We start from the raw sequence: 16,241 nt of genomic DNA on the forward strand, positions 1-16,241 counted from the left end.
GTCCCTAGTAACCCAGTCCTTTTCGCAGACGAATATTTAACAATTCGTACTAGTAATCTTTTGATTTGTTCGTAGGTGAATTAAATTAATCTTTTCAATATCCCCATGCAGTTTTTATCGCTCATGTTACACGAGCAGGTATTTTATATCGAGAGTAAATAATTCAATTAATGATAAAGACACCCTTGCCAAATTTTCATAAATACCATTGATTTAGTTGAAAGTCCCAGTCTACCGGCCGTCGAAAACAAAAAGGTAAAAATCTAGAATACAACTGCGATTAATTAATACAGTTTAGAAAATGTTTTATGAAATAATTAAATGTGAAGAAGTTTTGGTCGGTGTTATCTATTTACAAAACATTTCCGAGAAGTTCTTTTTCCTCAATCTATAAATCACTAAGCCGCACAGTTAGTTGGTTTTCTTGGAATCTAATTGGACCGCTTTGACCACAGCTGTTAAAACATATTCTGTTAACCTTATTCCATCTATCTCTTTGCAAGTTTCAGTAAAATTAGTTATAAGAAACGATTATTTAAGATTTTACTGCAATAGCTAATATAATATTTCAATGCGGAAGAAAATAACGTAGGAGTATAAATCTAATTTATTTTTTCTGAAACTCTGTTGTTAAGGTCCGTCTCATATAATAAATACATATTCTGTTAAGAAAGCATTAAGAAAAAGCACACTCCCAAATTATAATGTCTCGCTTATCTGACTTTACGCCGCGATCCAAGAATTGTTCTGAGAAACAGGTTATTTTATCCGTTCTATAAAATAGAAAAAAAAACTGTTAAACAAAGAAATAATAGTATCAAAGACAATGCGTTTTGATCTAACAAAGTTGAACAATGCAGAAGGAATATTATTATTTATGATTGTTCTGCAAATAACTAAGTAGGTAGGAACTTATCTGTGATAAATCAAACATTGCCTTTTACTTTCCCAGAGATGACCGGCAGTTTTAGGCGGACTAGAAACTAGGACATGCAACGGTCTAGACATGTACTTACTAGATGTGAACATGAATTATTAAAAACTTTGCAATATTTAAATTAATAAAAGTTTGGTTAGGTATTTTTTGTTCTCTATATTCTTCTGTTGTGGAAACACTAAACCAAACATCCAAATCGCAAGATATGGAAGCACTCGAAATATGTAACTCTTTATGCATCTTAATATACATCAAAGATATTTATAATGTTACCGACATTCATCCAATCGTCAACAATCAATTACTTATATGGAAAAATGGTAGTAAAATATCTTGGCTCATCGCGATGGACACCAAATGTAAGGTCACCCAACAGTTAATTGGTCGAAATATAAATTATGGAAGAGGACACCTGAAAGAAAAGAGAATAATTAAAGCATTTTTAATTAATAAACACTATGCACCCAAACTAAATATATAATGATGCTAGAAAAAAAAAACCTCAAAATTTTCTATATACGGATGCACGGAACTTATCCGAGGTTCATGGATCATATGGACTTAAGGCTACTTACTTAATAGATTATACCTGAAAACCAGACGATCTGAAAATCTTGTTATACTCAGTTTTAGTATAATTCATAACTCTTTAATATCGACATTGGAATGCTAATACTTACGACATTGGAATGCCTGAAAACCTCAGATGTGGTCGTCGTCACGACTTGTTCAAGATACCACACGGCAGAATAAATGTTCTAGCACAGCATAGCATGACATGAGGAATGGTGGATGTATTTAATTAATCTTCCCAAATTTTAAGAATGTAAAAATGAGATTTATTGTTCAGAAACTGGATAAATAATATAATTTGTCATACCATAAAAAATAAGAATAAATTTGAATGCGAATTTGAAAGTTTTGATAACTAACCGATGGTGAATATTTTTCTAAATCTGCCTGAGAAACAAACTTCCCTCCGGTCACAGAACGTAACACATGCGAGCTTATTGCTTTCTAGTCATTGAAATATTCCAGCACTTGTTCCTGACATCGAGCTTTGTTTGAGAAATCGACCACAGGCGCTTTAAGCATGGCCCCTTTCCCCTTACGGCTCAAAGCAATAACAGATCGTAATGAACAATCGCATACCTGAACTTACAAATGTATCTGCAATAACTAACTCCGCCGCGTCGCCGTCTCGTCCTGATGATTCATTAGCGGTCAAGGAAAGCCTCGCCAATTTCCTTAAGTTCAATTAAAGAAAATTAACAGAATACCACAATGGCGGTAAGATTCACGTTAACAATTCCACAGAATAGATTAGGCATTTAAATGACAATTTATTTGAATAAAAACTAATCAAATCAATACACAAAAACAATTATTTTTTTACCATAATACGAGTATATCTATTTTCAATTTTCGACCTAGTTGTCCGATCTCTTTGGGCCGGCTAGAAGCCAATTTCTTTTTTCTTTCTTTGACTGTGGATTGAACCTTTCTCTCCAGGGAATAAATGAAACACGTGAGTACCGCCAACGGTGCTAACACTTAAACCAAATCCCAATGGGATGGAACCGAAATTTATGCTGGAATGTCATCTAATTTTCATAGAAATGCGTATATGTCCGCGTATATAGGCGTGATCGATATAATGCATTATCATTGACAACTATTCTATCTTTCGATTTTCAGCTCGATCGAATGTCGGGAAGAGGGTTAATTTCCACTTCCAAGATTCCGTTTCATTGATTTATTCATTTAATCATGAAAACAATATCGAAGTTCACTTAGGACGGGTTGTTTCGGAGAATTTGAACAATTCATCAAATTTCAACGTTCATTTTCAAGCTCTGTGAAAGATTTTTTTAAGTTCTGTTTTTATTTCAGTTCTTTCAAGCAACTAGCCTATAATGATATAATAACACAACTTGAATAGAACTTTCACAGAACCCGGAAATGAACGTTGAAATTTGATGAATTGTTCAAATTCTCCGAAGCAACCCGTCCTTAGATGTATCTAATAACAACTAAATTGATCATATATTTTTTTATGATATTAATTATTCGGTCGATATTATTATTTTATTAAATTTATGATATTACTTGTATAAAGATTGTGTATTTACACCCTATAAGCTATTTGTGGGATTGCACAAACCTCCCAACATTCCGAAATAAAGAAATTAAAAAAAAAGTTTTCTTCTTTTAAAACCTTGTCAGTGAGTAAATAACGCTTTTTTGAAAATGGAAAGATCGTCCACTCTTGAAAAAATCATGGAATCTAATCTGTCAAAAGCAATGCACATTTCAAAAACAGAATTAAAATATTTTTTTGGTAAACAATATTGTATTACAAGTAGGAATCGCTTGTTTGAATTATTGACGCCTTCAGTTCCAATTTCAGTTTCAAGTTCCAAGTTCATTGAACCGAAGTTACAATTACTCACAGACAGATCCACAGCTGAAATTATTATGTTATGCAAAATATACGTATTATTTAAAATGTTGTTTGGTTCACATAGTTTTTAACCCCTCACATCTTAATCCCTCAGGCCTCTGGCATATTATATGTAATATTTCTAAACGTAACCAAAAACTTAAAAACATGACGAAAAACGAATTAATATTTTATTATTAGAAATAAAAATTTATTTATTATTAATATAAATGCAAAAAAAATAATGCTCATGACGTTTTTACGTCTAAGACTAAACGCTAAACTAAAATAATTTCTGATTACCGATGAACGAAAAAATTACATGTCTTATGAAACAAAAAAATACATGTTTTACAAAAAGACAAATGTATTATGAAAATTATTGTCACCTCACTTTTCTGTAGTTTTGTATAAATAAAAATATTTAAAAAATCAAGAAATTTTATAACTTTTCTCAAATTGCGGTCCGAACCTTTGGTTTCTAGGAGATTTACATTATAATTCTTCTGTGGTTAACTTCTAGATTTGAATAAAAATAATGGTGTTGTCTCTCTCTACCACAGTTTATATTATATTTCTCACCATGATTGTAAGGAAGACACAACGATTTATATGAGCTAAAAAAGCTAACAAATTAGGCCGAGGGGTTAAAAGTATTCTAAAAAAATGTTTCGTGTAAAATTCATTACAAATTACAATCATAAAATATGCGAAAACATTTGTTGATGGCCAATAATTACTTCACTTAGTACAAAAGAGCTCCCGATCGCATTAATTAGGTATATATTAGTTGCAAGATGATATTGTTAATCTAGGTTACAAACCAATTTCATTAGAATGTTTCTTTCGGTTTAAAAAGGTAGATGCCAAAAATATGTGAAAAATTAGTTGCAAGATGATATTGTTAATTCGAGACACTATCTAGGTTACAAACAAATTTCATTGGAATGTTTCTTTCGATTTAAAAAGGTAGATGCCAAAAATATGTGAAAAATTAGTTGCAAGATGATATTGTTAATTCGAGACACTATCTAGGTTACAAACCAATTTGATTAGAATGTTTCTTTCGATTTAAAAAAGTAGATGCCAAAAATATGTGAAAAATTAGTTGCAAGATGATATTGTCAATTCGACACACTATCTAGGTTACAAACCAATTTCTTAGAATGCTTCTTTCGATTTAAAAAGGTAGATGCCAAAAATATGTGAAAAAATAGTTGCAAGAAGACATTTTTAATTCTGAATTTAAAATATGACGCTTAATAAATAGGTCCCAATGGTTCAGTGGCTTAAGACGCCTGTTCTGGTAAGACGAGAGATCCTGGGTTCAATTTTCAGTCGTTACCGTTATCTTTTTATTTTTCTGTGTCTTGTTCTTGTTCATGTTACGTTTAGATTTATTAGTACTATCTTCTTTTTCAAATATATATATACGACTAGATACATATTGGTAGTGGTCAGTTTAACTAACAGGTTGTATTGTGGCCTCCTGCCTAGTACCAACGAGCAGCACTGTGTCCGACGTACGATGTCCGCGATGCGAGATGCACATTGTCCTCCCTTTAAAATGTTACACATCGTGAGGTGGGCGGTTTGTTCGCTGAGCACCTACAGATTATTTTGCTGTACTACACGAAAAACATCACGTAATTTTGTAGGTTTTGTTTTGGGTGCGGGACACAAGCTTTCCGGTACAACAGGATGCATGCATGTAACTTATATGGCTTCACATTCAGCAAAAAATAAATAAACAAAGGTGCAGTGAAAAAGGGGTTTGTGGTTGATTTGATGTAATAATATGTTAGAGTGAAGGAAAATTAAATTCCGTGTAATATGGCCACTACATTATTTTGTTAAATTAACCAAAATGATGTATAATGAAATAGTTTTCAGTAAGGCTAGCGTTAGTAAATACATCAATGCGTTGCTCGAAAAAATCGCAACCTTTTTTTTAAAAATAAAACTGTTAAAATCAATGTTGTTGATTTAAATTCACAAATGCTCTTGTATTTTGGCATTTTTTCAAAGCGATCATACGCAAAATGGTATGTTTTATTTTTTTTAACAATATGAGATATTTTCAGAATTAGTAAAAGATATCAACGCGTGGTTCTTAAAACACCCGGAACCTGTTTTTGCCTTATCTAATGATAATTCGTCGAAAAGAGGATACAATTTTATTTAGGGAAACATTTACAAAAAAAACTTTTGCTTTAATAATAATTGAAAAACCTGTTACTTAAATAATAATTTATTCCTAAATAACAATATCAGACTAAAAACAGAAAAGTAGTAAAAAATATTGAATTTAAATTGTGAAAAGAGTTTTTTTATGTTATATATTTGACCGTCTCCAGGCGGCCATCGGAGAAGACTCCATCCAGAGTAATAACAATAGATTTAAAAATTTATGACATAAAATAGCTTAAGACGATGCACTACGTTGTGCAATATTTTAAATCGAGCCGCTATCAATAACAGCCCTTACGTAAATGGCGATAAGGTTTAAATTCCCGCTTAACACCATCCGCCAGTTTTGATTTATGCAACAAAAAAACATGGCCAAAAAGTGCCTTTTATTTTATTTTCAGGAATAAATATTTTATTTTTATCATTTTATAAATAACTTAATTTGCCACACTATACAATAAAATCATAACCGAATATGGGTTCGTAAGTAGGGGATTTTGAACTTTAAAGCAGTTTTCATAGGCCTTATACATTATTTTTTTCTGGGCTTATTAAAAGACATTTTCAAACCAAAAACACATGATTTTGCATTAAAACGTAGTGCATCGCCTTAAAGCTTCATTTTGCACAACACTAAAATAAAACATGATCTTCACTTCTAAGTCTAGTACGTAAAACCATTGATATCTTCCATAATTTAGTGCCGCCTTCAACTGGTGGTATGTACAAATCTGCAACATGAATAAATACATGATGTAGGTACCTTTCAAGTAAGATGTGGTTCTAAGCAAATCCCGGCGAGTCGCGTTATCGCTGAATAATGGGGCCTTTGTGCCAACTTTTTTTGCACACTTTCACAATTATCTTTAGAGGTCAATAAAAGTGATTAAATTATTATTAAAAGATTGTCGATCACTTTCTGAGAGGCCTATAATTAGACTCCATAAAAATGGTGATTTGACAAAATTAGAGTTAGGTCTTGTTTAGTTATTATTTTTTTTTTGTTTTATTGAGGAAATGTTAAATACGGTAAAATCTATTTGTATCTCTCAATGTGCCGTTTGTTGGGTTATATTAGTTTTAACCACTCGAGTCACATATGCCGTATTTGACACTTATATCTATCACAAAATGATATTTTCTCAAAATGTACAAACGTAAGAACAATCTAAGGCCTAAGTATTCAGTTTTTAATTGATATTTTTTAATGCTCTTTTTTTAGTTTTTAAAATGGAAACATTATTTTAGCGTACATTAGCAAACACGTGATTCAAAAGAGCCATGCTAGAAACAAGTACCCAATATGGAAAGGAACTCACTGAGAAACATAGTATTTAGAACTACTAACAGGACACTGCCGCCTCCAGAACCACATGCAGCTGGTGTGAATGCAAAGTTCCAATACTGGTAGGAGATGTGAATAGGACGAATAAACCCGGATTCATTTGTGGGGCTAACGTTCCACCTTGATGTTAAAGAAGGTTGAGGAACCTGAGAGAGGTCATGTTGCCGGACCAGAAGATACCTCAGTCTCTCATTGATGAGACCCTAAACTTTATGAAACTGTGGAAGAAAGTACAACGGTCCTTTGGCCAGAGCTATGAAAACAATTCTCGATCACAATGTAAATAATTAAATAAACTTAGTTGTGTTTCAGCGGTTCACTTGAACAGAGCTCTAAAAGCAGGTAAGTGGCTACCTTGTTGGTAGGCAGTTAGAAGGAATGCACTCTCCATTCCTAACCTTTTGCGACATACCTTGATATAAATAAAATAAGCCGCTTGACATGGCTAAAATACAGGATTGAAAATCAGAGCCTTTTTTCACAGGTTCTCGTGAGAAACGTAAAGAAACACCAAAGAGTTGTACGCGGCCGATGCACGCGCAGAGTCAAATGTCCCCTGCGAATTAAACAAACTCATACCTTCTATCGAGTGTCCCTAAAGACAATTTTAGAGTGCATAGCGGCCCAGACTAACGACCTTTAGAGTCCAGACGGTCCGATTATTGGCTCACCTTCTAGGCCAGGGTTTGGCAGTGAAGTAGTCTCCTGAAACGGTTCTGGGGAAATAATTGCAGCGAGGCGCGGTTTAGTTACCCCAAGAATTGAACTTGTGTACGCTTTGTTTTTCCTAAGTTTTAAATATGTCACTTAACTCTTACTCGCATCACCTTCCGGAAGTTTCATTTTATATGTTAATGTTATAAGATTTTATTGCACCTTTATCATCCATCGATCTATTTAATTTTGTATGAATACGTAATAAGATTCAAACTGGTTTGGAGCAGCCGGAGCGCTGTACGAAATGTAGTTAACCGGAAAGAGCAATACATTTGTCTATGTACGAGTATAGAGGAAGGAGGCTCGTATTCTTATGATTTCTGATAGATGTGAATAAAAGAAGTTGAGTAGATCCGCCGCGTTGGTCATCGAAGCTTGGCCTATATTAGATTAATTTTAATTCTCGTTCAGGCGCACTCCGACTGCTTTCGCGAATCGTCCGTTTAGTGCGCCCCTGGCCAGCGGGAGGCTGCGCGGAACCGGGAGGGACGGGCGGGAGGGGGGAGCATGTTGGGAGGGACGAGAGAGGGCGGGGGAAGGAGGCTGTTGAAGTGGAGGGGGAAGGGGCCGCGTAGCAGCGCGCTGTCGGAGCGGCTGTTTGTTTTGTGCGAACTCGCGCCGCGCGCCCACCACGGCGGCTCCCGTAACGGCAACCTAACTTCTTCATCACGTAAGAGACAAAACAATCTATCATTGAGCATAAATGTCCGCGTATTGTCCTCGCTGTTGCTAGTCGCCAGTTCCGCTATTCCCTGCTCGTTGCTTGTAGCTTTTTGCCCCGCGGTACCGCAGCCCGCCGGGTCCCGCATCGCCCGTGCCCCCTCGCCGCCTGCGCCCGGGTGCGACAAAGTGCAGCATTGCATGCTGGAACACGTAAGAAACCAAAACAAAATATCATTGCACATTTCTGTTGTTGTTTAAAATGGTCGATTTCCATTCAATTACCATCTATTCTTCACATTAATAATTGTTATTCATCTCACTCAGGTGAACGGAGATCTAACGCCTTTGTATTAAAATCTAAATATTATGTACATACCTACTTGCTTGCAGATATGGTGTGTAGGTACCTATGCCGTATTGTTTATCTTTTGTTTTTAGAGTTGAACTTTCTGTCATGTCTGCATTTCATTAATCGTTTACTTAACCACGCTTATGCCTCAAGTCCGCAGGCACATAACATAAAGAGGTTCAAAGCAAAGCTTTTTGACCCGTTGCCCCTTCCAATTGCAAACATATCTTGTATTATGTGATGATGATATGTCACACCTACAACATTTCGTGTATTTAAATATCACTGCATTAATTAGCGGGAATAAGCTATTTCCTACGAGTAATACGTCTAGACGATTAATTACGAATGTTTAGCACAGGTCCGCGGAAGTCGTATACTGGGCCCGGGTTTGAATCGCCGCATAAAATTAGCGAGTGGCTTTGGCGCAGAGTTTGTGACACAAATGCATTGGCCATTTTAACAGCTGACTTTGGCTGAGTTTATTCGTTCATTGCCTTTGTGCCGTGTGATCGTTTTGGATTCGGAAAATTGTCGATTTGAAAGGAGAAAAAAGAGCGCGGAACTTTGCATACTGGTTTGCTGATGCTGTTAGCTGTTAGCTGGCAGCACTGTTCGCTCTCCTCACTCCTGGCAATACATCACCTCTGCTTTATTTATATCCCCTGCTCCTCTTACCTCTGTCAGGGTGGAGCTGATTAATCTAATAATATCGCCGCGAATTAATCTACCTGAATAACCAATCAATATAATAACGATTTTTCGACATTTTTTAAAGTAATAGATCAACCTGAATGAACACATTTCTTACTAAAAGTAAATAATTCATTATTAATTATATAATAATGCTTTTCGAAATAAGTATTAAAATCATAATAATTGTTATCGTTAATTAATTCCATAAATGTTATTTTATTTACCAATTTAATAACGACATTATTTATTCTGAGGAGAATCATAATTTGGTCGTGTTGTATAACGAACACTTAAAATCACCCTAACGCTATGAAAGCATTACCAAACTTAATTGAATTCTTATTGTCAAAGCGCGTATCATTCATAATACATCATACATATTCATAAGCGAAGCAGACACGGCTTTTTCACTATGGATATAATTAGCTTCCAACTGTTTCCCGTTACTTAGTTTTATTTAACTCTGAAATTGGCTTTGGATACTCTGTATTTCATTTAAGTCTGTATTTCAATCGTTTTTAATTGGTTTTCCACAGAAACCACCACACTTTTGTTTAAACTATATTCCATTCCATTTATATTCTGTTCCATGTATTTTACATTCGATGTATATTACATTCCATGTATTCCCATTCCATTCCATTGTAAAATTCCCACGATTACCATATTATTATTTTATTTCGTATAAGAGAGGCAAGAAATCCTACTACTAAAACCAACCCAATCGAAAAATGTTGCTTGCGCAATGATGGAGGACTAAGCTAGCACAGAATTCAACCTGTAATGTCTGTATGGGAAGCTGACGCATTTGTCTACTCAGCTGCTAACTGTTCTAGTAATTATATAAGATGACTGTTGAGATATTTGCCGTGTTGCATACTTGCGTTGATGGTGTGTACTTCAAGACGTTCCGATGCATAGACTCTAGAAGTAGGAGAAAGCCCTATACTCAAAAGTAACAAAACCTTGATTTTAAATAATTAATTTATTTAATAGAAATGTAACGGATAACACTAGATATTTAGCAGTAAATTTCGGCGACATTGATATAAATATCAAGCGGGATATGAATAAGTCTGCCGTCTAGTGTGTTTAGTCGGTGTATAGACGTCTAGATGGTATTATGGGATATAATACTCGTATATAGGTATGGAATAGAGTGCGGTGTACAGTTCTCTGAGCATCATTAACAAACCGGTAGATTCTCCTCAACTCGCTCCCAGATAAATGATCGTTACTATTCTGTTTGATCATTCTATTAATCTTTATGTTTTATTTAGATATGGATGCTAATTAACTCGCGAATATAGATGCGCGGGTTAATTGGTGGCAAAGACATTTCCTTGCAGAGTCGTCGCTTTTATGGCAGCTAAGCTTGTATATTATTCCGTGTTTTAATGCGGAATGCCTCAATAATTTCAATAAATAAACGCTAACAGAGTTATAATACGTCTAGACTATCGGAGAGTTACGTGTGAAGATGTTGAAAATATGTATATTTTGATATTTATGAACACGTACAATGAACTGTTCGTAAATGCAGTTAAAAACAATTAAAATAGATTTAAATCGTTGTAATATATGTTGTTTTGGTCCAAGACTGAACTCGGTCCAGTATTCTGCAGTCCTGTAGCCGCACAATTAAATTTAGAAGTGTTCTTGTAAGGGAAACAATAATTGTTTTAGTGTGTGTATCGGCAACCCTTTGTGTCGATTGTTTGCAAAAAGCCTTGACTCGTCTGCAGTCGGTCTGTCTGCCTCCTCCCCACCCCCTTTCCGCCATATCCCCTCCCTTGGCCCTTAGAAGCCGGTATCTAACTATGCGCCGCTCACCTTATTTTATCCTTGCAAATATATTTCTTCACATGGTTGAGTTTTCCCAACCGCAACCAACAAAGCCTTTTTTTACCTTGAACCATTTTCACTTGCGACTGGTTTTATGTTATCACTGTCCCTTTTTAAAATAGAGGGCCAACTTTGTTTTATTTAATTGAATATATTATTTATTCCTTTGTGTATTTTTATTTATGCCGCGTTGACGCAGGTACCTATCGATTATTTATTAATAATCATCGATGTATTCGTACGTCCCAAGTAAATAAATAACGCGATTCGTTTATCTTGTAATACGCCTGAGATTTGTGTTGTAAAAAAGCATTGGCGTCATATAATTATGATTAGTTTGACTTTTTTATTTATATATACATAGTTAAGTCCTTTCATATTTATTTTTTCTTAACCCGAATACGAGGATATAATTAATCATTTTTGATTTAACGAAATGTTCGGTTTTACTTACCAACCGGTAAACATGCAATAATTTAACGAAAGCCCACCGTAATCTTCCTTTGCGATTAAAAAAGCATTAAAAATACACCTTATCAACTGTCTGCAATTATTATTTGCAGTAAGATATTTCACTGAACAAAATGGCCAAGAGAGCGAACCCTTGGGACAACAAGGTTCTATCTGAAATTTTTCCTTTTTTCACCAAGTTTCTTAGAATATTTTTCTCTTTAAATGAACAGATCTAAAATATGTCTAATTTCAATGTAATTTTGCAGATAATTACGCAACCAAATTCTATTTAAAAAAAAATTTCTTTGCTTTTAGAACAACATAGTTCCATTTGAAATTTTGAGAAACTCAGTTCTATTAAAAAAACACTTTCCGTTTGCATATTTTGCAGGCAACTTAGTTCCATCTGTCGTAGATAATTTTTACTGTACTTCAAGCACTTTCGCTTGAGACAAAAAAGTTCCATGTTCCGACTGCGTGATACTTGAGAAATTACATTTGTGAAAAGTGAATAGTACGCAGAACGTATTGCAATTAATTTATATTTTACTTAACACTATAAGCACCGGCAGAATACACATAAAACTTACCCTGTGCTGGCCTATTTTGTGAATTGTTTCTTAAAAGTATTATAATTATAAAACTAGTGGGTTAAATCAATTAAAACTTTTCGTATTTATTTCAAACTCTTGAATATATCATTTTTGTATAGTTTTGCCAACATTGACTTTTATGGAGAGCCACATTGAAATGTTTGCACATATACCGGGTCTCACGCCTTGTTGTGTTTTGCTATTCATAGAACTACGAAAAGTTATAATAGAAGTCACTAGATGCCACTAAAATGCACATTTTTAGACCGCTGGTCAATCACGTGTTCGGCTCCGGGATACAATGTGTTAAGAACATTCCATGCAAAAAACATTGCATTTAGTCAGTATAAATTTTCAGATTAAACCATGTTGCTTTGATTTTCAAAGCAACAAGTTTCTATTTTTGTTGTTTTATTTGCTTGAGTGTTTGGCAAAATGCCACATGTTATACATTATTATTAAACGTAAAGAAAAATCAATTTCGATATGTTCTTTAATATCTTTTTTTCATAAATTTCAATTTTAGTATTTTATTCAGGATTCTACCTCAATATCTGAATATCTCAGTTTCTTGTAAAAGGCAGATGCAATCTTGTTGTTCCAAGGATAAGATAGCTGGACATACGAAACCTTAGTAGGTAAGTATGTTTCGGGTAACATTTATTTAATATCTACTTACAAATTTAATGATGATGGGTTCCCCATCTGTTAAACTACTTAACTTTCTTGTAAAATTAACTTTTGATGTTTCCTGTATTTTTGAGTTCAATGATTACAGTTATCAAACTCGTATATAAAATGCCACAATATGAAATGATTGCTTTTTTATGCCAAAACCCATGATAAAATTATGTTGTTAGAGACATATTTTGACACACGAGATGTCCTTTTCGTCTTGTGTAATTTATTTTCAAAATAATGAATGCAAGTCGGTGTCAAGGATGATATTAAGTTAACGATGTTTTAATGCTTTTAACTTATCTTTTCTGACAAATTCTCGGTATCAATAAAACTCCAGCTTCAACAAAACATTTGGACTTTTATTGTGATAGATTAACAATGACTCTAATATCTTAATTAGCAGGCAGTTGGAATAACGTAGACCCCGAACTTGAGGTTTTCACCTTATTATCCTATTATTTCCGATAGCTAATGCAATTTATGGGTAGCCTAATAGACTAGTAAAGTGCCATCTATGAGTGAACTCAATTTCAACGTGACATATCTCCTTTGTCTGAAGCATGTAGTAATGATAGTTTGTTCAGATTTATGGTAATGAATCGTTTTTGATGAACGACCGTAATTGTAAATGAAAATTAAGCAATCAGTAATCATAAGGATTTTGTTTAATTTTCTTTTTTTATCATAATCACCATCTTAGAAAAATCAAAATAAATCGTTTAGTATTTTATGTATCATCAAAAATACCAATTTCAGTTGTATGTCTGGCCTGTGCAACTCCGGTTCAATGAACTCAAAATTTGCTTTTAATTTAAGAATCATTTTCAAAATAGGAACATTATGTGGATAATTCAGACAAGTACCTTCCTATAATAATTTCATATATTTTTTTAGAAAATTATATTCATTTTCATTTTTCAAAAAATTTCTCCCGAAATGTTTTATTGCATGATCGGAAAACGCTCCTTCGATAAATTGATTGGCTTTGTTTCTCTTTCTTAAAATCTTATAAATAATCTATTTGGCAGAAGGTAAACTAAATTATGTTTGTAGATTATAGTACCTAGTTATATTGGGTTGGTGTAGGTTTCTAATATTGAGAATGAGGTGAGGTGGATATGTCCATTGGTTTGGAGAGGTCAGACACATCGCGGGTTGCGGGCGCGGGCAGGTAGAAACAGGCCACGCGGCGCCGACAGCCCACTGCCCACTGCCACTGTCCTGCTGTAAGGACACTAAGGACAAAACAAAGGACACCCAGAGCCAGTATTCCTCCCCTCACACAACCGCGTACTTGAGACTTTTCACATAAAAACTCCACGCACATCTCGCATCTTACCCGAGGAACGCCCCCGGTCGCTAAGTTCAGCGACTTACATATTTACATTACATCAACTTAGATTACTATTTATACTAACTTAGAGCAAGCCCGTGAAAAATCTCTGGATATTGTAATCGTAGGATTTGTGAATCTGAAATAATTTATTTAAAAAAAAAACATATTCGCTTTAGGATCAACCATTGCCTTTAAAAGACGAATAAACAACTTAACTTGAAATGTTACATTCGTCAAAAATTTAAACAAAAGAAATACATTTCAAATGTAGAAACAATCAAATCCAATTCTGAAAATCATCAAGCAAATCCCAGTTCTACAGTTCATTGATCCCGAGTTACACATAGACACAGAGACACTCAACCGACATTATTATTTTGAATTAATAAAACTGGATGTAACTCTTTTCTGTTCGTTTGTTTTACATAGACACGCTCAATAAGTAATACCTGTATGGATTTTATTTAATGGTTTTTAGTAAATACCATTTTAGTACCGACCTGTGCACAAATTGATTGCTCGTGAAGCTCACGAAGCTCCTTATTGTGTACTGAATTGTAGCGGCGCCAACATGTTCACATTGTTCACTCCGACCAACCCTTTACTACCCAGCCAAGAGCTTTTTTGCTGAAATTCGAGAAATAAAGGGATAATCAAGACTAAGCAGAGACTCATCCTAGACAACATGTCACGGATAAGAAATAGATAGTCACATCAAACAGCCTTACTAAAAATGTGGTGTAAATATTACGCGGCGCGTAAGGTCAGAAAAGTGAAAATCTTGACTTATTACCGTGGCGTTTGATTAGTTAAAACGGTCTTAAACCAGGCTCGAGACCGGCTTTACCACTCCAACCTTGAACGGGCGTGAAAGATTATAATTAGTTAGATGGTTATAATGCAATTTTACCCTTTAATAACATAACTTATAAATAATAAATAAACCCGTAAAAAGAATTTTTGTTATTTGTTTTTGGGGTGTTATGCCGTGTTGCGCCGTGTTTAGCCAACGTTTCGGACAGCATTGCAGTGTCCATCATCAGAGCAGATGTGTTATTTGAGGTTGTGGTGAAATTTGAGCCTATGGAAGAGGTTGTGATACCGTGTTGCCAGCTCTAACCCTCTGAGGTAACATTGACGTATCATAAAATCGGAGCGGAACTTACGAAGCTGACCGATGCACTGGAGCGTAACGGTTACCCATCAAGTCAGACAAGGCAAATCGTAAGAGCCAAATCTGCACCAAACGACGATATAATTAAACAAGAGTCGAAAGGCTGTGCCTTCCTGCCTTATGTGCACAATGTGACAGACAGAATTGCCAGGCTATTGAGAAAGGAAAGTATCAAGACTGTCTTTGGAACAACGACAAAGATACAGGACTTACTGAGGTTTGCAAAGACTAAGTTTCCTCTGGAAACAGATGGAGTGTATAAACTCAGCTGTTCCGGATGTGACAAGGTCTATGTAGGCCAGACAGAGCGGACTATCTCCAAAAGGATCTCAGAACACTTCAGAGCTTGTAAACTCGGCCACCCTGACAAGTCGGCAATTGCCGAGCATTTGATTGACACCGGGCATTACTTTGGATGTGTTCCTGAACAAAAATACTTTTGGCCGTGAAAATCTTAAATCATATCCGTAAAAAGAAGTTTTTTTAAATACTATAATCCATTTATTTTTTCAGCCTAGTTTCTAGAGAAATGCGTGTGTATGCATGATAGCTTCCACTTATGCATACACACTTTGAAAGAATACAATGTCATCGACAGCGAGTATATTTACCGAGTTTCAACTCGATCGGATGTCGGCAAGTGGGTTAATTTCAACTTCCGAAATTCCATTTGTTCAAGAAAACAAATTCAAAATTCAAAGAGATGTATTTGAAAATAGATTTATGAACTATGAACTATGATTGAAGCAAAGCAGAGATTATTCGTTAAGAGTCAATGTTTAATGTTTTAAAACGCGGCAGAAAGATTCTCGGTTTCAC

The 16,241-nt window shown here is 34.8% G+C and overlaps 2 protein-coding genes across 3 annotated transcripts in view; both read left to right on the forward strand.

Annotated features, from left to right (window-relative positions):
• lft (Limb expression 1 family member lowfat) overlaps nucleotides 1-16,241 on the forward strand; it is a 176,838-nt gene that overhangs the window by 109,153 nt on the left and 51,444 nt on the right. The gene's annotated exons all lie outside the window — the stretch shown is intronic.
• Nucleotides 1-16,241, forward strand: part of LOC149425343 (uncharacterized) — a 37,760-nt gene that overhangs the window by 939 nt on the left and 20,580 nt on the right. Inside the window, exon 2 of the mRNA XM_089646666.1 lies at nucleotides 8,080-8,505. Within this exon, the coding sequence (XP_089502792.1) occupies nucleotides 8,080-8,505 (426 nt within the window). The remainder of the gene's footprint in view (nucleotides 1-8,079; nucleotides 8,506-16,241) is intronic.

Source organism: Hesperophylax consimilis, chromosome 3 (assembly GCF_061612785.1).
Source record: "Hesperophylax consimilis isolate HC1 chromosome 3, BYU_Hcon_1.0, whole genome shotgun sequence".
In the NCBI taxonomy this organism is placed as follows: domain Eukaryota; kingdom Metazoa; phylum Arthropoda; class Insecta; order Trichoptera; family Limnephilidae; genus Hesperophylax; species Hesperophylax consimilis.